Genomic DNA, 24,456 nt, shown 5'->3' on the forward strand with positions numbered 1-24,456 from the left:
CCCCAGCATCCTCCCTGCCTGGGGACCAGAGCTCAGTCATTATCCAGCCATCCTCCCCCCAGGCACAGTGACCCCCAGCCCTGCCCCAGAGCCCGCCCCCTGCCGGCTGCCCCGTGCCCCGCTCACCCAGCGCTGCCCGGCTCCCTCCCGGCTGCAGCAGGAGCAGAGATTGAGCCGCCCTCCACCCCCCGCCGAGTCCCATCGCCCTAGTAACCTGATGCCAAGCTCAGGGCCGAACCATCCGGGACTGGGGGCCCCGGGCCGGGCTCCAGCACGGGGCTGAGGCTGCGGTGGGAGACACGGCCCTGCCCCGCGGGACCGGTCCCTAGGCCTGTGCTTGGCGGGGGCAGAGAGGGGACGGCGGCTTGGATGGGAGTCAGCGGATTGGGCGTCCCCCCCGCCGGCCGGCGCAGATGGTGCAGTCCGGGAAGATGGCAGATGGATACATTGTGACAGGTAAATGTGTCAGTTTCTCTTGTTTCCATGCGGTGCCTGCTCGGCTCCCCCCGCTCCTCCTGGCGCCAGCTCGGGGCTGCTTTAACTAGCGGCTCCCGGCTTCCCCCGAGCACAGGCCGCACTGGGAGGCCCTAGGGGCGGCGGCCTCTGCCCCGTGGGCCCGATTCGCCTCCTTCCTACTCCGGATTGAAGCCGGTGTAACCGAAGAGCAGCAGGCTTGGGGGTTACTCAATAAATCACCAGACTAAAGACACCGGGGCCCAGCAACAGCCCGGGCAGGGCAGGACTGGGGAAAACTTTCCTAAACACACACCAAACTCAGCTGGTTTCACATTCCCCACGAGACCCCAGCGTCCCTCGGTCCAGATACCCTGGGGAGTGATGGCTGAGGTACAGCCACCTCCAGCGCTAGCGAGAAGGGTGGGTCCAAAATGTGTGCCCAGCTTCTGAGATTCAGAGAACTTCTAACTGAACCTAGGGTAAGATGAGGGACCTGGGTGGCAAATGTGAAATGTTGGGGTTGAGTTTTGTCTTTGTTTAAATTGGACTTTCAGGGGAGAATTGGCCTGAAATCGACCAGGTGAAAGTCAGTAAAGAAGGGCAAAGTATTTCACTTAGGAAGGAAAAATCCAACACAAAATGGAGAATAACTGACTAGGCAGTATTGCTACAGAAAAGGAGCTGGGGGCTATAATGGATCACAAATTCAATATGAACCAACCATGTGATGCCGTTGCAAAAAAGGCTAATGTAATTGTGTGGTGCATTAGAATCATAGAATATCAGGGTTGGAAGGGACCTCAAGAGGTCATCTAGTCCAACCCCCTGCTCAAAGCAGGACCAAATCCCAACTAAATCATCCCAGCCAGCATTGCCAGGTGTGTCGTATGTAAGATGTGAGCGGTAATTGACCTTTTCTGCTCAGCACTGGTGAGGCCTCAACTGAAGTAGTGTGTCCAGTTCTGGGCACTGCACTTTAAGAACGATGTGGACAAATTTGAGAGAGTCCAAAGGAGAGCAACAAAAATTATCAAAAGGTTTAGAAAATCTGACCTATCAGAAAAAGTTAAAAAAATGGGCATGATTAGTCTTGAGAAAAAAGACTGAGTGGTGGGAAACCTGATAAATAGTCTTCAAATACATTAAGGATTGTTAATAAAGAGGAGTGTTTCTGCATGTCCACTGAAGGTAAGACAAGAAGAAATCAGCATAATCTTCAGCAAGGGAGATTTAGGATAGATATTAGGAAAAACTTTGTAACTCTCAGGGGATTTAAGCTCTGGAACAGGCTTCCAAGGGAGGTTGTGGAATCCCCATCACTGAATGTTTTAAAGAACAGGTTAGATCTGTCAGGGATGGTTTACGAATACTTGGTCCTGTCAGCCCAGTGGGCTGGGGTGGATGACCAGTCTACATTTCTATGATTCTATGGTGCAAAGCAGTGAGAGGTAAAACGAGGACAATACTTCAGTGAACCCTCTGTGACTCACATCTCTGATTTTCCCACCAGTAGGTGGGGCTTTTTCTTTCCCAGTTTGGTTCATGGTGGCTTTTTAATACTAAAATGAGACTGTGGGAGTTGCACCCCACAGGATTCGGAACTGGTAAGCAAAGCTGTGCTTCACTTTAAACATGAGAGTGGTGCCATGGAGGTCAACAATGAGTCCTCCTTATCTGGGACTGAAAACAGTTCCGCTGTTAATGTAGACAGCCTCAAACTTTTCCCAACACTCATTACAGAAGTTGTGATAGATGCTATTAGCTGCATCCGCACAGGCAATTGTCTTGTGTGTTCCTGCTGTTGGTTTAGCTCTGGTGAAACTCCAGTGGTGGTAGGAAGATAAGGATAGACCAGCCGCTGTCATGTTAACGTCTGTGTCATCCGACCATATTCAAAGAAAGATGACACAGCCAGGGTTGCCAACTCCCATAATTTTTCACAAGCCTCACAATATTTGATGTCTTCCTGAAAGCCCCAGATCCTAGATTATGTGATTACATGAAAATCTTACCTTTAATATTTTTTTAAAGTACTGTAGGTTTCTAGCCTTGATGGTAGTGGAGAAAAGCTTGAAAATGTGAACCCTGAAAGCTTAATATCCCCTTTCCTCACCCCCACCCCACATTTATTTTTTTTTAAAACTCCTGATTGTTGAATTCTTGAGGTTGGCAATACTGCACCACAATCACTAAAATCTCAGTGGTCACTAGCAGCCTGTCTACCCTAGTGCTTTCACCATTGTTACTCAAGCTATATGGGTGGGATTTGGGAAATTTGAATAAAATTGCTCATGGAAGCAAGGTTTATGTGGAGTGAAGGACCTAGAGCACAACTTCTGCCAAGGGTGTTAAACATGGATTGCTCGTGTCTGTGATAGCAGTCAAAATCTTAGCAATCCAGTTTCTGTGGGCTCAGTCAGGACTCTTGACATCTAAAGTTGGCATACTCTAATTATTCTCTTAGAGAGCTCAGTCCCTAGGAAGAGTAAGTCACCCAGAAAAGTCTCTTAATTATTCTTTTAAAATTATGTTTAGTCCTGCAGGAAGCTGCCACTTTGGACATTTTATTTTATGTTGTATAGGGCCCTGAATCCCTCGTTGGGGGTAAGCAATTTACAAATAAAATGTATTTATTATTATTTTTGACAGTCTGATCTTCTAGACTAGGATACCAGTAATGCCGTTCCCACCTGAACACATGATAATCGGATGACTTTCAAAGCACTTGTAAGGTACGTTCTTTTACTTTCTTTAAAACTGCCTAACTTCACAATAATTCTTGTAGATTCCTGGGACTATTTTTGGTTAATTTAACATTTCACAAAAGAGTTTCCAGAAGAGGAAGTTGGGAAGTTTGGAATGGAGATTTTCCTGAAAGCACAATTCTCTTCTCAGGTGCATATAGCCAGCAACAATTCTCTTGGGCCTTGTCTACACTATGGAGGTAAGTTGACCTAAGTTATGCAACGTAGCTGGAATTGATGTAGCTTAGGTCGACTTACTGTCGTGTCTACACCCTGCTGCATTGACGGGAGAGTGATCTGCGGTCAATTTAGCGGTCTTCACTAGACTTGCTAAATTGACCCCCAGTGCATTGATCGCCATAGTATCGATCCCCGGTAAGTGTAGACGTGCCCTTGGACAGCAATCCTTCCTACCTGCAGATATCTCCAATTGATGTCACAGGCAGGGAGAACAGAGTGCAGATAGCAGAAGAGAATTTTGCCCAGAATTTCTAGTAATAAGGTGAGTTTCCATCCAGCAGCAACCCTGGATGTTGCCTTCTGATAGCTAAGTTAGAGTATGTCTACACTTGGAGCGAGGGGTGCGATTCCCAGCTGGAGGAGACATACTCGCGCTAGCTGTCATGGCGCTAGTGTGCTGAAATGTAGAATGTAGCTGCAGCAGTACGAGCCGTGGGACAGGCTAGCATCACAAAGCCGTGCCCGTCAGAGACCCTAGGTACATGCTCTGGGCTTGTGCTGCAGCTTGTGCTGCCAAAGGTACAGTCTGTTTTCAGCGCACTAGCTTGATGAGCGCTAGCGCGAGTATGTCTCCTCCAGAATCACACCCCCAGCTCCAAGTGCAGACGTACCCTAACTTGCTTATCGCTCCAGTGAACTACCACCAAAGAAGCCATGTCTCATGTGAGGGGATTGCACCAAGTGATCCCTCATCTATCTAATTATATTGCCCCCATTCCTGTAACCTCTCAGCCCGTCAGGCATTAATCATTTATGCTCACAATCCCCCTGTGATGTAGGGAAATATTTGCATTCCTGTTTCCAGATAGGAAACCAAGGCTCAGAGAAATGGAGTGACTTCCCCAAGGCCATGCAGGGAGTCTGTGGTAGAACTGGGAATTGAACTCCAGCTGCCGGAGTTCCGGTTCTTTGTCATAACCGTAGGATCATCTCTTACGGTATTGCTTGTCTTCCCTCTTCAGCAACTCTTCATTCAAAACAGAGGATGTTATTAGCCCATGGAACATTCAGGAGAACCCTTTGCTTTAAACCGTCTGAGCATGTTGTTTTTCTGATCTCAAGCAGTGTTTTGTTGTTGATTGTTTATATTGTGGCAATGCCCACCCCAGCTGACACTGTGCTGGGTGATATGCAAACACAAAGGAAGATAAAGTGCCTGTCCCAAAGGGCTTAGAAAAGTCTGTCTTCCTCCAGCACTGATATGGTAGCCCCATGCTGGCCCCCCTCACAAGCCCCAGCACAGAGAGCATGCTGGGAAGTCTCTGTAGCACATGCTGCTGTGGAGAGTCTGGGCTGCTCTGGACTGTGGATCATCCCATAAAGTAAAGCATCCCTGTGGCTGCTCGTTTACTCCATTGGCTGTTTTGATCTCTGAATGAACCCAGAATCCCAAGGGTATTTTACAACCCTTGTTCTCCCCGTGTTGCATCTTCTGTGATGTGCCTCCGGGAGGTGCAACACAGAATCTCAATTATCGGTTCTGATGCTAGACTAGTGGGCAACCTTTCCTACAACTCCCTGTTCTGTACCCTCCCACAGCATTCTCTCATGGGTGTGTACTGAGCTCGTCCCTCAATTCCTCAACCATCAGTGCTCAACCCATAAGGAATAGAGCATCCCCAGCGCGCTTGAGTGACCTCTGGCAGATGCTCACAGCTGTGCTGCCTGGCTCCAGAGAGTCATGCCCAGCTCTCTGCATCTGGATGGGAAAGAGGGTTGCATTAACACAGAGCCTTTGCGGGTGGAGGAGATTCCAATAAAACATTTTTTAAAATCAGGTTACAATTTGGATAGTAAATCTGTGCTTTTTTAAAAGGCTTTGGAGTGTTCTCATGCCAGTTTTAAGATAACAGGTTCTGAGCATGCTTTTTTCTGAAATGAGTTTTATTTTCTAGATGAACATTCGCCGTAGCAGATGCCTAGAGGAAGAGGTGACCTTCTAAGCAGCAAGATGAGTGAATGGCAAAAGATTTTTGTGCAAAATCTGACTGTTCCTCCACACTCCCAAAGGAAACGACATCTCCCGAGGGAATCAATAGCATTTCAGTGTGTCCTGAAGTATGTTGAGGGGAATTTAATTAAGCAGGTAAAGAAATATTCCATCTGCCTTGTGGGAATGTAGCTCTCATACCCTTCTCTTGTTGACATTCTTTGCTTTGAGTAGAGTTCTAATTTTTAAAATCTCACAGTGACTACTGAAGTTTAGGCTGGACCCAAGAGGTGTGCGGAAGGACCTTTCACCCTGTCTTCTGCAGACTGGCACAGTTTTCCAGGTGCATTCTGTGGCATTTTCACATTGTGTTACTGTGAAGAACAGCTGTTTTGATTCCAGGCCCTAGGTGCCACGGGGTGAGATTTCCAAAACCAACTAAGGGAAGTAGCCTCACTTCTAGTAACATTAATGGGAGTTGTAAAAAGCAACAGAGAGTCCTGTGGCACCTTTAAGACTAACAGATGTATTGGAGCATAAGCTTTCATGGGTGAATGCCCACTTCTTCGGATGCATGATGCATTAATGGGAGCTGTGTCCCTTGGTTTTGAGCTGAAAATCTCAGCCAAGTTTCACACGCTAATTTTGAACTCTGATGAGAATGTCCATATTTCTAGGAGACATGTCAGTAGACTAGCAGTTTCCAAACTCTATTCTCTTGGTTCATATACCACATGTCTTAAAAAATTGCTGTGAAGTGAATGGATGGGATGCCAAACTCCCGTACCATAACAACAATGGTACATTAATTGTTCCCAAACTGTGGCACATCAATTGTTTTAACATTTGTTTAACTCCATCACTGTTTTTATTAAATTATTATGTATTTACACAATTACCAAGTTCCAAATATATTTTTAAATCCCTCTGGTTTTAAAGAAATTCTCCAGTGCAGGCCTTTTCAGCACTACAGCCACTGTCTTGGTAACAGGAAAAGAATGTATCATTACTCTTTAGTTGTGAGGCATGCTACAGTTATTTGTTCATGATCAATGACAGTAAAATAATCAAATACTCAGGGCCGGTGCAACCATTTAGGCAAACTAGGCGGCCGCCTAGGGTGCCTAGTGGTTGGGGGCGCCTAAAAGCCCACTCAGGCAAGGAGGTGGAGTGGAGGTGAGCCGGGGCATGGGGAGGGCTGCCCGCAGTAACGGGGGGAGAGGGGGCGCACAAGGGAACCGCTCCCTGCCCCAGATCACCTCCACTCTGCCTCCTCCGCTGAGCACACAGACCCCGCTCTAAGTCTCCTCCAGTCGGCGCCGCAAGCCTGGGAGGGGAGGAGAATTAGAGCGGCGCTGGCCTGCTCAGCGGAGGAGGTGGAGCAGAGGTGAGCTGGGGTGGGCTCCCCAGGCGGGGTTAGCTGCCGCGGAGGGGGGGGTCTCCCCGGGTGGGGTTAGCTGCTGCGGAGGGAGGGTAGCTGCTGCAGGGGGGAGGGTCTCCCCGGGTTGGGGGGGTGGCAGGCTCCCTGGTGGGGGGCTGGGTTAGTTGCTGCGGGAGGGCGGGGTTAGCTGGGTGGGAGGGTGGAGAAAGGTGGAAGTTTCGCCTAGGGCGCAAAACTTCCTTGCACCGGCCCTGCAAATACTGACTTCAGGAGTTCTCAGAAAAAGCCCCTTTAAGTAAAATTTGCTTTAGAAATTCAAGTCTGAAAGAGGCTCCAGTTCACAGAATAGGTCTTGGAGGGAGCAATTTCAAAAGCAGATATTCCCTCCTGCTCCCCAAAAACATCCCCTTGGGAAAATGTCACTTGTGGTCTGTTCTTCACTCTGCAATAAGGGATGGAGCGCTCGATAAATTGCTTCGTTCCCTCTGAGGCATCTAGCATGGGCTACTGTCAGAAGACGGGACACCGAGCTAGATTGACCATTGGTCTGACCCGTATGGCCGTTCATATGTTCTTATGAATGTAAAGGACTACAAGAGTTTTGGAGAATTGACAAAATACTAGTGAGCCAAAAAATTGTGGAACTATACCAAATAAAATAGTTAATGGTTAAGTGTGATAGGTCCACAATATAATTTGTGTTTTTTTGGGGATGGGAGTTTGAAATCATTCAACAATTTTTTGTATGATTTTATTTAACTCTGTGGATTGTTTGCAAAGTTTTTTGTGATGACTTGATTCACTTGCTGTATAAACTTGCTTGGTTAGTTGTAATTAACCAGAAAAACCTTATGGTATTGTTTCTATTCCATGACTGGATGAGCATCCGAGCACTTCTGACATGAATACTCACAAATCCAGTTTTGAGATTTGTATTCTGTAAAATTTTGTGCCAGTAAAACTGGATCACGTCTTCTCCTTTTTAAAATCCCTGCTTAAAACGTATTTCTGCTGTGATGCCCCCAGATCACCCCCATCTTGCATTGCTTAAGCAAACGATCAGCTGTGAATCCTGCTCAACTCTGTTAATTTTCTTACCTCTGCCTCCTGTTCATCTGCACTGCACTTGTCTGCCTGCCATGTGGATTGGAAGTAATCTGGGGAAAGATCGGTCATTATTATGTGTCTGTACTGTGCCCAGCACAATGGGACCCTTATCCTTGATTTGGGTTCCTAGAGGCTACCGCATTACAAATAATAAATCATAACAATAATCAGAAAGGAAATGCAGAAGAGACATGAATGTGACTGAATTTTTTTAAATGAGTGCTTCAGTCAAGTGTCTCTGGAAAATGTTTTACATAATTTGCCCATTACTCACATATGTTAAACCAAGTGGATGCTTAACATTTACATGCATAAAGGTTTGCTTGCCAGTCTTGGGATTTCTCACTGCTGGGAAAAGAGTCACCTTCTGTTGTAGGATGACCTCAGCATCTGAGTTCATAGCTAGCTATTCCCTGGTGTATCAGTACACTGCATATTGCAGGATGAGACTACCTGGCATAGAGAAGACCTGCTTGTCTGAACATGGGGGCACGTCACTGAGTTTATGGGTTATACAGTTGGAGCTATTGGACTGTAACTGTCAGAAGAAAATGTCCTGGTATTTCCTCTCCTTTTTGACTACACTCAGAGCTATCTACTAACTATTGTTTAGAACCATTTTTATAAGGCCAAAGTTTTTAATCTCCCAGACGCATTTCAGTGCTGCTGCGATCAGAAACTCTTAAATCTCCTACTTAGGGTGTTTATTCTTATATTCCAGAGAGTGCTAGAAGGCTTGTCAGAGGTTGAATACCAGCTCCGCCTGTCCCTCTTTGACATCACGTATCGTCATTTCTTTGGGAGAACATGGAAAAGTACCATAAGACCTCTCAAAGCTGTGCCAGGACAGCCACCCAAAGTGGTTTTCAATGAGGTAGGACAAGAGCAGAGAACACAGTTCGTCTCAGAATGCCAACACCCATTGAGTGGACAGGGATATTTTCCTGGATGAACATAGGTATTTTGCTATATGAGATGCACAGTGTTTCAGCCATAAGGCAAGCAAAGAGTGATCCACTCAGCACAGCTCCAGCAACCGCTGTAAGTGGGGCATGACCCTCAAATGAGACAAAGGGCTTCTCTACACGGTGGAGTAATGCTTACTACAGGAGTGTGATTTCTAAAGCGTGCTAATGTGTTGTGATGGAACTGATCTGTGTAGATCCTGGTGGTGTGTGTTAAATGTTCCATAGTGTGCTTTAATGGAGAGCTGTAACAGCACTACCCTAAATAAAAATCACACCTCTAGTGCACGTTACTCCACTGTATAGACAAGACTAACTCGGCTCAGCACCTTCCACTTGCAAAGCGAAGATGCCCTTTTGGTTCACATGGTGGAACCTGTTTGCATGTCAGGTACTGTGATGTGCATGCAGCCTCACCAAGAGATCTGGTGCTGTGCTGGTCACATTGGATGGAGGCCAGTGCAATCGCTTTGCAAGAGTAGCCATGTGTTTCACAGAGCAAGCCTGACTTTGCTGTCCTGAGCTGGTTGATTTGCACATTAATCTAGAGATCGGGGAGCCTGTTCAGTTACAGTCAATCTGCATCTATGGCAATCTCCTGTTTGCTCCGTATCCAGAGTTGCAATAGCTGGACACTTGTTAGCATTAACAAGAGTCAGATGAACAGTGAAACAGTAAGTTTAATAAACCATGGAGATAAATACCTGACATATAAGTGATGTAAAGAATTCAGAGATACAGGCATCCAGCCCATTTCATACTGTAGATAAAATGCCATGCGTACCAATGGACGTGCGTAAATAATGAGTAATAATGATGTATCAAAGGCTCTTATGCCCCTCAATGTTAGAATGTAAAAGGGGTTTTTTCCATCATAAATCCTGCAGACATCTCCTGATATTGTGACCCCAAAGAGCTCCTCTAAATAGTAACATAAATCTGATGGATGCTCTTGAGACTGTAATGGAAGAGCCCTTCTTCACTTCAGAACATAAACCCCGCAAGTTTTTACAGAGACTGTAATAAACTGTTAATCGCCTGCTTCATCCTTCTGTACATCCTTAGCTTTCTCCGCATGTGCAGGAGCTTCTGCCAGCCGCACACAGCTCTTGCCTCCCTGACTTTATAAAAAGAAAGGACAAGAAAGGTGGATTTGTTAAAGATTTGCCATACACTCAGCCTTCCATGGGTTGTGTATACAAAGTGCGGGAGCCACCCAGGTCAGAGGCTTGTACATCCATTTTTGTAACCGTTTGAATCTTTGCCATTCACAGTTTTACATGCGTTGGCTGTGTCTCCTGTTCTTAAGAACCTGAGAATATAAGAACGGCCATAATGGGTCAGACTAATGGTCCATCTTGCCCAGTGTCCTGTCTCCCAGCAGTGGCCAGTGTCAGATGCTTTAAAGGGAGTGAGCAGAACAGGGTAACTTATCTAGTGATCCATCTCCTGTCATCCAGTCCCAGCCTCTGGCAGTCACAGGCTAGGGACACTCAGAGCATGGTGCCACATCCCTGACCATCTTGGGTAGTAGCCATCGATGGATCTATCCTCCATGAATTTACCTGATTCTTTTTTTAATCCAGTTATACTTTTGGCCGTCACAACATCTCCTGGCAGAAAGTTCCACAGCTTGACTGTGCATTGTGTGGAGAAGTCCTTCCATGTGTTTATTTTAAATCTGCTGCCTATTAATTTCATTGGAGTGACTGCTGATTCTTTTGTTATGTGAAGGGGTAAATAGCACTTCCCTATTCACTTTCTCCACACCAGTCATGATTTTATAGACCTCTATCATATCCCCCTGTAGTTGTCTCTTTTCTAAGATGAACAGTCTCAATCTTTTAAATCTCTCCTCACATGGAAGCTGTTCCAGTCATTTTTCTTGCCCCTCTCTGCACCTTTTCTGATTCTAATGTACCTTTTTTATAGCTGGGGTGATCAGCACTGTGTGCAGTATTCAAGATGTGGGCACACCATGGATTTATATAGTGACATTGTGATATTTTCTGCCTTATTATCTGTCCTTTTCCTAATGATGCCTAACATGCTGTTAGCTTTTTTGACTGCTGCTGCACATGGGATGTTTTCAGAGAATTATCCGTGATGACTCCAAGGTTTCTCTCTTGAGCAGTAACAGCTAATTTAGAAACCATCATTTTGTACGTATAGTTGCAATTATGTTTTCCAATGGGCATTACTTTGCACTTACCAACACTGAATTTCATCTGCCATTTTGTTGCTCAGTCACCCAGTTCTGTGAGATCCGTTTGTAACTCTTCACAGTCAGCGTTGGACTTAACTATCTTGAGTTTTGCCAATTTTGCGACCTCACTGTTCACCCCTTTTCCTAGATCATTTATGACTGTGTTGAACAGGACTGGTCCCAATATAGGTCCTTGGTATTTACCTCTCTCCATTGTGAAAATTGACCATTTATTTCTGCTCCTTGTTTCCTATCTTTCAACCAGTTACTGATCCATGAGAGAACCTTCCCTCTCACCCATGACAGCTCACTTTGCTTAAGAGCTTTGGTGAGGGACCTTGTCAAAGGCTTTCTGAAAGTCCAAGTACACTATATCCACCGGATCCCCCTTGTCCACATTCTTGTTGATGCCCACAAACAATTCTATGGATTGGGGAGGCATGATTTCCTTTTACAAAAGCTGTGTTGACTCTTCCCCAACATATCATGTTCATCTAGATGTCTGACAATTCTGTTCTTTACTATAGTTTCAACCAATTTGTCTGGTACTGAAGTTAGGCTTATCAGCCTGTACTTGCCAGGATCACCTCTGGAGGCTATTTTTAAAAAAGGGCATTACATTAGCTGTCCTTTAGTCATCTGGTGCAGAGGCTATTAAGGGACAGGTTACGTACCACAGTTAGTAGCTCTGAAATTTAATATCTGGGCATAGGCGCCGAGTTTCTAATCTGCTGGGGGTGCTCCGCCCAGGCCCCACTCCCACCCCCACTCCACCCCTTCCTCCAAGGTGCCCCCATGCTTCTTCCCACCCCACATTTTCCTGCCCTGCCCCTTCCCCACCCAGTTCCACCTCCTCCCCCAAGCTCATTGCAACCTCGCTCCTCCCCATCCCAGCACCTCCTGATGCCGCGAAACAGCTGATCCATGGCAGGCATTAGGCACTGGGAGGGAGGGGGAGGCGCTGATTGGTGGGGCCTGTCAGCGGGCAGGGGGCGCTGGGGTGAGGGGGAGGTTCTGGTAGGGGGGCTGCCAGTGGGTGCCCAGCATCCACCATTTTTTTCCTGTGGGTGCTCCAGCCCAGGATCACCCACAGAGTCAGTGCCTACGTATCTGAGTTCCTTCAGAACTCTTGGGTGAGTACCAAAACCTCCTCTCTTGACATCTCAATCTGGGACAGTTCCTCACACCTGTGACCTAAAAAACAATGGGTCGGGGGTGGGGATCTCCCCCACATCCTCTGCAGTGAAGACTGATGCAAAAAATTCATTTAGCTTCTCTGCAACAGCCTTGTCTTCCTTGAGTGCTCCTTTAGTACCTTGATCATCCAATGGCCCCACTGACTGCGTTGCGGGCTTCCTGCATGTGATGCACTTAAAGAAAGTGTTGCTGTTAGTTTGTGTGTCCTTAGCGAGTTGCTCATCAAATTCTGTGTTGGCCTGCCTAATTATACTTTTACCTTTGACTTGCCATTATTTTGGTTCTCTTACTGTTTTTTTTTTATTTGGGATATAATTTAGTTCAAGCCTCTATTATTGTGTTTTGAAATAGTCTCCATGCAGTTTGCAGGCATTTCATCCCTGTGACTGTTCCTTTTAATTTTCATTTATCTAGGTTCCTCATTTTTGTATAGTTCCCCTTGTTGAAGTTAAATGCTACTGTAGTGAGTTTCTTTGGCATTTCCCCCCCTACAAGGATGATAAATTTAATTACATTATGATCACTATTACTGAATGGTTCACCTATATTCACCTCTTGGACCAGATCCTATGTTCCACTTAGCACTAAATCAAGAATTGGCCCTCCCCTTGCGAATTCTGTGAGACGCTGCTCCAAGAAGCAGTCATTTAATGTCTAGAAATTTTATCTTTGCATCCCTTCATGAGGTGATATATATCCAGTCAATATGACTGGTCTCTATGTCCAATGACAGGGCCCCTTCCCTCGTCAGTCCCAGCTGCTTCTAATAATTTTTCTTCCCCTGTCTGGATCTTTTCTATTTTTTTCGGTGCTTCTTTTGAAATGAGAAAACCTGGTTGAATTTTATCTGCTCGCACAGTTAATCCTAGAAGCTGCACATGCCGCTGTTTGCATAGACCAGAGAACTTCTCCATTTCAGTGCAAGGTTCTTGATCAAAACCTCACTTTAAATAAACAAAGAAGGAATTTTTTAACAAGCGTAAGCTATTTTCTGACCAAGAGAGATTATATCCAGCCTCAGTCGATGAAAAAGTGCCTCCATCCCCATGGTGTTCTGAGGTTACTGACCAAACAACTGCTTTCCTGGAACAGTGCAGTTCAGAGCAGCAGAGCAGCTGTTTTTGTGGAGACATTTACCAAAATAGATTATTAGTTAGTCATAGAACAATGTGACTGCTTTGATTGACATATTTTAATAATGTGACTATTTTGTATTTTCTGTTATGAAATGGGACGGTTTCTGGTAATTTTCTTTCTCCAGGGATAATATCCTACAAGGAGGCACCACACCACAGTGTAGGGTACATACATACAGAGTGGATAAAGATAGGTTGGGTCAGATTATTTTTAAATAATAGTGGGGAGAACACTAGAAAATATATGGCAAAATCCTTCCCTTGATTTTAGATGGGACGTAATCAGTCTTCTTGCTGCTAATTTCTGTGACTCAGTCATGCACATGTAACATCTGATGCAATCCCACTGAACCCGCGTGTTTGTTACGCTGGGCATTTGCTTTCAGAGGTGCTGATCCCACACAGCTGTAGCTGCAAAGGCAGTGGGAGCTCTGGATGCTTAACACTTCTGAAAACCAGGCCCTAATTGTTTGCCAATTCTGGTGTCTTCTGTCATGCATATTTTCCCTATTCAAGCTTCAGTGGGGCTGTTCATTTTTCACCATTTGGATGCCTTTCATTCTTCTCCTAAATATGCGCTCACTCATATCTTTTATACATCTAGAACAATAACAATTCTTACAAATGAGTGTTGGATATGGCTGTGATTTGTCTCAGATGTCTCATTAGGATACAATTATGTCTCTATTATGTCAAATCAATTTGAATTTCAATGCAAAACCCAGGCTTTTTGTGAATCCTGGTGTTAGGTAATGGGCATAGTTAATGATTAGAGAGACAAAGTGGGCGAGGTAATATCTTTTATTGGACCAACTTCAAAAGTTGGTCCAATAAAAGATATTACCTCGCCTACCTTTTCTCTCTCTCTATCCTGGGACCAACAGGGCTACAACAACAACACTGCATAGTTAATAATTTCCAGTTTCGTCTTGTGTTATGGTAGAGATCGGACAGCAGAGGGCAGTGCTACTCTAGGAATGAAAATGAATTAGAAAGTAAATTAACAACATCCTTCAAACCTAGCAGTTTCCTCTCATTACCTTGACATTTGTAATTCATAAAACCAGTTTGTTTTTTTACAAGTTTAATCAACTAAAGAGAATTTTCCCCCACTTATATATTAGATAAAAACTTTAAAAGTCTGCCTTAAGGAATTTTCCGAGACACAATTGGCATAACAACCTGAGTGTCTGACTCGGAGTAATTGTTGTGTTTGTACAAATCTGAAAGCCAAAGAAAAGATCCACCTGTCTGTTATGGGCACTGATCTGAGATGAGATTTGGCGTCCTTTTCCCTGATGTGGCTAATTGTTTGTTTTCCAGTTCTAATGGTAAATATTGCCCAGGGTGCAATTTCACATAGATTAAAGACTCTAAAACGAATGCTGATGAAACACTCTTTTAAATAAAGGAAATTAGTTGTGTTATTGGCATATACGTTACTTCCCAGGCTGTTTGAAAAATGAGTCAACTTAATGTCTTGATTTTTTTAAAATTTAAAAATGTACCGGTAAAGCAAACATAATGCAACACAGAGAGATAAACACCAGCATTTCATGCACTAACAGAGTCAGGGAACATTTTCTCTTTGTAAACATCTGAAAGTTGTAAACTAAGTTGCATTTATGAATTCTAGGTCAGTAGCTGTGTGCGCTTTGTTCAATTCATGAATTAAATTTTAGGACCTTCCTTATATTAGAGTGCTGGATTTCACAACCATAAAGTGGCATTAAAATTATTATTTTGCACTTAAGTTTTCCCCAAAGCATTAAGTAAACTATATTACACATCCTGTATAATTTACAGTATGTACTTATAATGCTCTTACATTGTTAGGAATAACCTACATTAAACCACAGTAGGAAATACTACATAGATGCCATGTGACTTAGTTAACATCATGGCTAACACCTTACATTTCTGAATTACCTGACTTTTAAGTACTTGATTTCACAATTTCAGTGTTGCATTAGTGCCTCATTGATTTAGTTAATGGTGCATTTAATTTCCCAGGTTTTTAAGCAGGGAAAAAAGGACAAATCTGGCCTAGGGCTATTCTCCGTCCCATGGTTTACATACTTGTATGTGCATCTGGATTTGGGGAAGAAGGCTAGAAAGTCACTGACAGCAGCATTGAAGTTGTGGGCCTGGGGGTAGCGGAGCTGTCCGTGGTGATAAAGGCAGGGAAAGAGGAGTGCGTCTTAGAGGAAAGATGGAGCAGATCCTCACCTAGAGTAAATTGTCAGAACTCCAGTGACACCGATGGAGCTCTGACAATTTACACCAGCCGAGGAACATGGAGTTCCAGTGACATAATGGCGTGACTTCATCCCAGGGGTAACTCCACTGGCTGCAAGGGATTTACCCTCAGGGTTAACTGCCTCTTATGGATAAGGCCACAGAGTCCCAGTGACCTCAAGAGAACTGTGGGTGGGTGTAGGGGCCACCTTATGCTGTTCTCTCTCCAGTACCAGGGCCTTAGACAGCAGTGGGATCCACACCAGCGGAGAGCCTGGATTGGCTGGAAGGGGGGAAGCTGGGCGCACATCAGTAGATCTGTCTGTCATCACATAGAAGTGGTAGCTGACAACATGGTAGCGGATGAGGACACCTAAGGGGCAAGTGCAGGGGGATAGAAGGAGGGAGCCCAGGAGAGGAACCGGGGAGAGGAGGAGTTGTTGAAGCAGTGACTATTGGGGCAGGAGGAGAAGCAGAGAAGTAGAGGGGTCTCAGGGTCACTGTCCTCCTGTGAATTCCAACGTGCGGATTTAGTCCAGCTGCAGAATAGAGGGTCCATTCTTGAAGACAGCTCTCTCATCCTGAAACTTTCAGTCCTGGGCTCCCCCTTGGCCCCTCTCCTCGCTGCCTTTAACAGCTGTGAATCTACAGGCTGAGGAGAGTCCTAGTTCAACGCCCGCTAATCCCCTCTGACGCCCTACGCATTATAAAGGAGGGGAAGAAAATGGAGGTTGTTTGGGAAGCTGAACAAGTTGCCCATTGCCTTTAGCAGCTGCTGGGACTTTGCTCTTGTGTAGCACTCTGGATATTGGTCTGGTCTCCTGCTGAAGAGAAAGCTCCATGGTGCATTTCACTGCCATCAGTAGCAGATTCAGCATGTGTTGGGTTTTTGGTAAGCTGTACTGAAGTGGACGCCTGGGAGAAAGAGCAGGGCTGAACTGTAGGCGCAAAGGAGTGTTGCAAAACAAACAATAGGAAAAGGAAATGCTGCTGTGCTGTGGACATAGGGTTCGCTATGTCGCTAGGTTATTTTGATACTGTTTGCCTTGGAAAGAAGTGATTGGCTTCTTAAATTGCATCTTTATTCACAAACAGGAGCAGGGCTAATGATTCATACAAGGTGAGGTGAGCCAATACCTGGCATTCAAGAGATCATAAACATCTACAAGGAAGTTAGCTGAAGATTTCTGAATGTCTCAGAGAAAGCATGTCATCTGGTGCATACTTTAGATTATGCTAGTCCTGATGAAAATTGAAAGCATGATACGAGTGCTAAATGACCTGTGTGTGTGTGTAAGATGAAAGCATTAGAATAGAGTGTGTTTAAATAATTTATAAATCTGTTTACCCCATCATGGAGTGTAACAGTCAAATATAGATAAGCAATGATGGTAAGATGAATTACAATATCATCTATTCTGTCACAAGAATGAATCCTTTACAGATAATTTGCTGAGCCTGATTTGAATTTTTCTAATCACGTAATTCTAACTGATGAATACAAATTTCATATTTCTGAGTTTATTTAATAATTTCCCCCTAGGAGAACTCAGCAGCCCTTGTTTATAACTACTGCCAAGCTATCTCAGTAAACAATTACAATTTTGTTCACCTTCTGGAAGTATATTTTAGCTACAAACAATTAAAGTGCTGGTATAAAGCTGAAGCCAGTCTTCTGGATGAGGGAGACAGTTCTGACCTGTGTGAACGACATGCAGTTTCCCGTTGACATTACAAATGCGATGATGGAATAAACAAATACAAGTGATGTTTAATTTGTATCTAGAGCAACAGCAGGGGACCTGATCCACAGCCCAGGGAAGTTCAATTGACTTCCATTGTATCAGACCCACTGTGCGCATATTTCTGAACTGGACTCGTTTTATCTCCCCTTTAGGGATTCAGGGCCTGATTCTCCTAGGCACTACTTCGGCTTACAGTGGAGTGATTCCTGATTTACATTGGAGTAAACAAGAGGAGAATCAGGTCCTCGGTTCCTACCCAATACATTCTGAACTCTTGGCTACGTGAGATAATGTCTCCCAAGCTTTTTCTCTGGCACAGATTGCCCTCTGGCAATTTATTAACCCAAGAACTGGACACAGCTTACTTCTGTACAAGAAAATGCAAAGGGAGAAAAAAAGCGCTCCAGAGAGCTGAAGTGTGATGATCTCAAGGTGACCCCTAATTGGGATGATTATTGTTACTTTATAGCAGAGTTTAAGGGAGAGGAGTATGTTAGTAAAACTTTTATTAGCATTTAAGGAGACAATGGTAAACTTAGTTTTATAACCGATCCACTTTAACAGCTTCCTCCTTCTTTGCAAGCCAAAGCATAATTCTCTCTCGGTCCAGCCACCTGTCAGCAGTTAGTGGTCATTATTTCATCATTTTGCAATAAAAGTTAATAGAATAATGATTTATTTTTCTGGGATGATGTTTTAATGCCTTTCTCTGTTATCCTTTCCTGACAGTCTGTGATTACTGTAGCTGTTTTCTTGGTGACACCATGATAATGACTGTTTAATAGAAGGATTAGCCTGGCTTTCAGTCATGTCCCTGGCAGACATCTTTCTTCCCCCTCACCCCCGTACTCTTAGGTCCATATCATACTGTTGATCCTCATGGATAACTCTCTTTCCCATCAGCGTAGGTGAAGGTCATGATTAGCCTTAGATTTTTCCAGTCACTTTGCTTTTCTAGCCTGGAGCTCACAATGGTACCTTCAGGTCAATTGAAACCTTTGAACCATACTTGTATGGCGTTTGCAGCTTAAGAATAACTGATCCTTTTTTTGGGGGCCACTGGGCCACTTTAACAATGCTGTTCATTCTCAGGATTTGTAACATTTACTCGCTTTAGTCCTAAATGTCTCAATGTAAGTTGGGGAACAGGACAGAGGCAGGGTTGCTCCTAGGTGCCATTCCCATGTGGCATTGCGCACACGGTAGCTGAATTCCGTAGGACAGAAGTGCACAAATCACTTCTCCCCTGGACCGTATCAGTGCTGGGTAGTGAGGACTTGGCGGTGCCATTCTTGGAACCTGCAAGCAGGGCCATTCCTCCAGTTTAGGAGAGCACTCACCTCAGGACGGAAATCCGAGTGCTGCTGGATCTTTGACAGCTGGGAATTCTACACCTGAAGGAACTTTCATCTGGAGTGCTCTCCCCTCTCCCCGCTGAGCGTGAGCCCTGGCTGCCAGCAGCCCAAAGAGCCCCTCCAAGGCGGTTAAGGAGGAGTGTAATGAGAAGCTAAATACAAGACTGTATAGAGTGTTTAAAAGTAGAGACCAGTATTGGTCTTATCAGCCAGTGCAGCGTGTGGGTGGCGTATGGTATGATGTGATCCCAGCAGGGATCTGTTGATCAACTGTAGTTTCTGGACGACCTATAGGGTCGTTCTCTAGACAGAGCATATTTGCAGTAATCCAGCCTCAAGGTGGCCTGGTGGATCTACACTGGAGAGGGGAGGGTATTCAGAGGCACAGACCGACTATCCAGTTAAATGAGTGGGTGATAATAGACACTAAGAGAGCACAGATTTCTCTCGCAGTCCCAGCTCTTAGGCTAATTCTTCATAGGAGGGAATCGACCTGACCTGAAGGTTAGATTTTTTTTTTTATTACAGTGGTACCCAAAATATGCTAGGCCAGGGGTAGGCAATCTATGGCACATGTGCTGAAGGCGGCACGCGAGCTGATTTTCAGTGGCACTCCCACTGCCCGGGTCCTGGCCACCGCTCCGGGGGCCTTTGCATTTTAATTTAATTTTAAATGAAGTTTCTTAAACATTTTAAAAACCTTATTTACTTTCTATACAATAGTTTAGTTATATATTATAGACTTATAGAACAAGACCTTCTAAAAACATTAAAATGTATTACTGGCATGCAAAACCTTAAATTAGAGTGAATAAATGAAGACGCGGCACACCACTTCTGAAAGGTTGCTGACCCCTGTGCTAGGCATTGCGCAGACATAAGAAGGCAAAGTCCCATTGGTAAACGGGCCCCGAGAACTCTACACTTTCTAGTAGGATCCCTTTAAAAAATATTCCCTCGTGACAGTGTGTGGGAGATGAAAGATTACTGTTAGTTATCCTCCCTGACCCCAGGGATCATTTGCAATGGCGCTTCCATCCGTTCCCATTGGAGATTCATTCTGCAGAGTGCTACATTTCACTATCTGGATATTTTTCTGGGTATTTATTTTGAATATACCTGGACCTTACTCTCCAACTGTAATATACATTAAGCTGCTAATAGCTACTCCACCCGGTTCTAAAATCTGCCATGTTCTTTCTCTTCCCCCAGACCATTTATTTTCACACATCTTTAAACCATCCCAGCATCGTCGCCGTGGTGGAAGTGGTGGCTGCAGCCAAGAAGCGAGAGGGGACCCACCAGGATCTGTCTTGTGGGTTTGGAATTCTGCACCTGTTCAACAGCAAGTCAGAGCCAACAGATGTGGCCACCAAGGACAGAGGGTAGGTGTTGCCGGCTGCAAGGGACAGCGGGACTTGTGAGTCACTATAGCATTTTATAAGGTGGAATCAGGTTTCTATGGCAACATGGAATTATTGCTCTCCATTTAGAGAGGAAGGATGGTCCCGTGGTTAGGCCACTAGCCTGGGACCTGGAGACCCTGCTTTACCACAGACTGCCTGTGTGAACTTGGCAAGTCATTTCATCTCTCTGTGCCTCAGTTTCCCCATCTCTAAAATGGGGATAACTACAGCATATGAGGCTACATCGGTCATGGGGGTCATATACATACTTTAAACAGGTTTATTGTTGAGCCTTTTGCACTCTTGGCTACACATATGAAGACTGCATGGACTACAGCTGCCCTGGCTGCTTGTGGCTGGGCCTTTATTCACCTCAGCTGACAGGCCTGAGGCGGCAGGTTGGGTGAGGGCAGCTGCTGGATTTGTAACCTGGCAAGCGATGCCCATGTGCAGAGTTCACAGCCAAGCCCCCCTTTCCAGGGCCAGAGCAAGGCAGCTCGTTCTGCCGTTAAGCTGTGATTCGTGAAGCCAGGCTGACTGTAAGCTGAGTTCGCCCCTGGGAAGGGGAACACCACCACACCCAACACTCGGGGCATGAAAGACATAAATAACCCCCCCCAAAAAAGCAGCTTGGCTGCCCACCGTCCTCGCCAGCCAGGGGAAAGAGGAGACACTGTTCCGCCCGGCTCGCCTCCTTTTCCTTTCGTATCCCCCCGCCACGTGATGGGCTGGGCTCTCGGAACCCTTTCCAGGTGCCTGCTTCACTTTGTCTGGCTCACTGTGAATACCCAGTGTGACCCCGTTGTGCCCTGGATCCTGCCTACCCACCAGCCATCTCCACTGGGCAAGCTTCTCAGACCAGGGAGGTTTTCAAGGGAATATCTATGTCCACTCCCTGGGGAATCAACCTGAAGCAAAGGACCTGGCATCTCAGTCACCTGCCCTCCTTTCCTACTCAGGGCTCTAAGGAGACCAGTCTGCTGGCGGAGAGTTCACGGGACTGGAACAGGGGTTTGCTGTGTATTGATCAAGAGAACCATTGTGGGAAATTCATTTTGAATGGAGCCATCTAAACCGCCATGTTTGGTTTGTTCCCCTCTTTAATTCTAGGCTCCAGCTGTATCACGGGACACCGCGAGCGCTCCTGCACCCCCTCCTGCAGGACCCGATAGAACGTAAGAGCGTACAGAACTGCTTTCTACTTTACTTCCTTCCTGGGCTGCTCAGTAACACGTCTGCTGATTCGTTTGCTCAGTGTAGCATAGGCTGTTTTCTATGTTAGCGTGTCAAGCTCTTGGCCGCTCAGGTTCGGGGTTAGCCGCCCAAAATGGATCAGAAGAAAAGCCTCGAAGACAAGGGTGCTGGACGGTTGCTGTGAAATGCCCTTGTGCTGTGTGCCAGGCTGTTCAAGGCCAGGGCCAGTTATTGCTCCTGGGCAGTGGGGTTGGCAGCACCCCAAGGCTCTTTGCCGAGGCTGGCAGTAGCCGCAGCTAGGACAACGTGCTCTACAACGTTGTCAGCGGCCGTCGTTCATGCAAGGGCCTGTTGCTGGGGCGTAAGGAGAAAAGGGGCTTAATTTCTGCTGCATCGATCAAATCCCGTCCCCTGACAGCATGTCCACTGGCTAGGCCCTGATCCTGCAGAGACTTCCACACAGACTCAACTTAGCGCACGTGAGTTGTCCGGTTGGCTCTGCTTGACATGAGTAAATTAACCGTGGATGTGAGTCTCTGCAGGATTTGTAAACTCTTTGGAGCATGGAGTCTGCATTTAGGGTCTTGTACAGCACCAAGACCATTGTCAGTTCTCAACAAGCAAATAATATCCTTGACGCATCTGCTGTGGAAGGCAGAACAAGCCCAGAGCACAGTGTATCAAACAATCTGCCCACCAAACCCCCACACAGCCTTTAAGAGGTTTCTAGGTATTTTGCATGGCAGTGAGTCTGAATCTAGCTTGGTGCATGCCTCTGTCATGCAGATTCACCTCTAGTCTACAAGTTTGCATTTTCTAGTCTGCAATGGAGGATTCCCCGACCATGTCTCCCTCTCACACTTAATCCTTCACCATAGCGGCTCCAGTGAGGGCTGGTCAGGCGAGCTGACCTACAGAGCTCCTAGATCACCCACGTGTCAGCTATAGAGCAGGAGGAGTTCTCTGAGTACACCACATCCAGGGGAATGAGTGAGCGAGGCCAGGAGTTGAATCTCTCTCTCTCACCTGGCAGTGGGCAGCCCACTACAGAGACACTGAGGTGAGCCACCTCAGGATTTCAGTTGGAAAGACCCAGACTGAAAACATGGATAGCTAAAGCTAAGCAGAAAACTGTCATGAAGGAAGAAGGAGGGATTCTATATCCTTTGCCTGGGAAATGGGCTCACAATCTGTCCTTTCTAGTGCCAAATGTCCTGCCTGAGCTGGAGGAAGACCACGTGTCAGTGGTGCCGATAGTTCTGTGTCCCATGGGGGTCTATCTAATTCCCACTTCTGTAAGAGAGAGGGCTAGATGACCCCATCAGAGCTCAGCTCTCAGCTGACTGCTCAAGCCGGCCCAGACTGGATATTTTTGGGAGAGGAGAAAGATGGGCAATGTATGGAAAAAGGTCCCTCTGTGAATACTGGCAAGAAAACCTGACACAGCAGTTTAAACACAAATGGGCTTCAATTATTTATATATATGTATTGATTGAACACGGCCCACAGAGCAGGAATAGTGCAGTATAAAATATTAAATATAAGAGCAAGCTGCCCTGCAAAGCATGTAACAAGGACCTTGTCTTTCTGAACACGCCTGGCTCTTGTCCCTTTGGGCACTGTTTTCCTGAAGGTCCGTACTGAATTTGCTAGATGAACTGTAGCAAAGCTGGGCGGCGGTCGATTGCCCTGAGAGCCCTTCGGGTTGTCCCAGAAGAGGAAGCAGGAAGGAGGCTCAGTTGCACTTTCACCAGTTTTGGTTTTAAAGACTTTTTTTTTTACAAGCTCTCCAGTGCCCGGCATCCTACCACCAGGCTGTTTTCCTGTTTGCAGAGATGAAGGGTCCAATCCCGTGCCCGTTAGAGTCCGTGGAAGGATTTGCATTGTATTCCCACCTCCTAGTGTGCTAGTCAGACACATGCTTTCCTTTTTTCAAATATCAGGGACGCATGGGGGTTTTCAGTACTAGGATATTAATGATGACAGCATGACTCCAATATCTGCTGCTAGAAACTGGGGAAAACATATACACATACTCAGAACAGGTTAAACCAGGGGTCATTTTAATTTTGCTAAACCTTGTTTGGTAGGTTTTTATTTTGCAGATTCAAACCTAGGAGGCGTTTGGTTCTTGGTCCCATTTAACTGAACTTACCCAGGCTGTCAAAATGCAGGGAGCCAACGTGGATTTGAATACATGGCTATGGTTTTGGCCCACCTCTAAAACTGACCATTCAGAGAAATATACTGAGCAGTTTTAGCAACTTTCGAGTAACGTATTCTACAGTTTGCTCAAAGGAAATGGGCAAGGGGGTGGATTTAAAGTTGCTTTCAAAAGCAAAATGTAACTGAAACAAAGCGTAGTAGCTCAGGCTTGGTTGCTGTTCCACAGAGATTTGTTTTCCTGAGTTAGAAGCGAGGTAGCATTTTTTGCCCAGGATAGGGGGTCTTTGTGAAAAGTCATTTCTAGAGACTGTTTTCTTTCCTAGCAAGGAAAACAATACTGGCCGTACTAGCAAACAAAGCAAATACATGTCCACTAATGCAGGGACTGAGCCTCAGTGGTAAGCGACAGAAATGGGTGTTGTGATTGCCTGGTGACGCTGGTCAATAACCATGTCTGAAAAATGATGAACACTAGTTCAGCTGTGACTGCCCATTGGAAAGTTGTCTGCTGTCTGTGTATTGAAGCCTTCCACAGAGAAGGTGGCTTGTGTTTATTGCAGTTTCAGAGGAATAACCTGTATGTGAGTAAAGTTCCTTTCCAAGTGCTCAGGATCCCAGCCACTAGAGGCAGTTATAATGTATCACCTAGGAAGGAGTTAGTTTATTTTTTAAAGAAAGCGCTCTAATTTTTCCAGTTTGCGCAGGGGCTGCTGTAATGTTCAGTGAGAAGCCCATGAGTAGCAAATACCTCTCAGCAGCTTGAGAGCAGAGACCATTGTTAGAATGCTGAAAGCACTTGGGAGATGCTGGATATCAGGGTGTGTACCACTGATTCCTTCATTTCAGCTCCAGAGGGGAAACCGAACCTCCACCACAATGTGTTCCCATCAGAATGAATCACTCATGACACAAAAACAACAAGGAGTCTGGTGGCACCTTAAAGACTAACAGATTTATTTGGGCATAAGCTTTCGTGAGTAAAAACCTCAC

At 45.6% G+C, this 24,456-nt stretch overlaps 1 protein-coding gene across 4 annotated transcripts in view; it reads left to right on the forward strand.

Moving 5' to 3' along the window:
* Nucleotides 1-132: 132 nt before the first annotated feature.
* The window catches only part of NPHP4 (nephrocystin 4), a 103,247-nt gene continuing 78,923 nt past the window's right edge, over nt 133-24,456 (forward strand). For 3 of the 4 annotated variants that reach the window (XM_034753047.1, XM_034753051.1, XM_034753050.1), the window contains exons 1-7: nt 133-456; nt 3,106-3,188; nt 4,403-4,472; nt 5,336-5,526; nt 8,580-8,732; nt 19,913-20,085; nt 21,217-21,281. In XM_034753047.1, the coding sequence (XP_034608938.1) occupies nt 5,356-5,526; nt 8,580-8,732; nt 19,913-20,085; nt 21,217-21,281 (562 nt within the window). In that variant the 5' untranslated portion in view covers nt 133-456; nt 3,106-3,188; nt 4,403-4,472; nt 5,336-5,355. The remainder of the gene's footprint in view (nt 457-3,105; nt 3,189-4,402; nt 4,473-5,335; nt 5,527-8,579; nt 8,733-19,912; nt 20,086-21,216; nt 21,282-24,456) is intronic. The other variant, XM_034753049.1, reaches the window with a different exon arrangement.

The sequence above is a fragment of the Trachemys scripta genome, chromosome 19 (genome assembly GCF_013100865.1).
Source record: "Trachemys scripta elegans isolate TJP31775 chromosome 19, CAS_Tse_1.0, whole genome shotgun sequence".
Taxonomy (NCBI): domain Eukaryota; kingdom Metazoa; phylum Chordata; order Testudines; family Emydidae; genus Trachemys; species Trachemys scripta.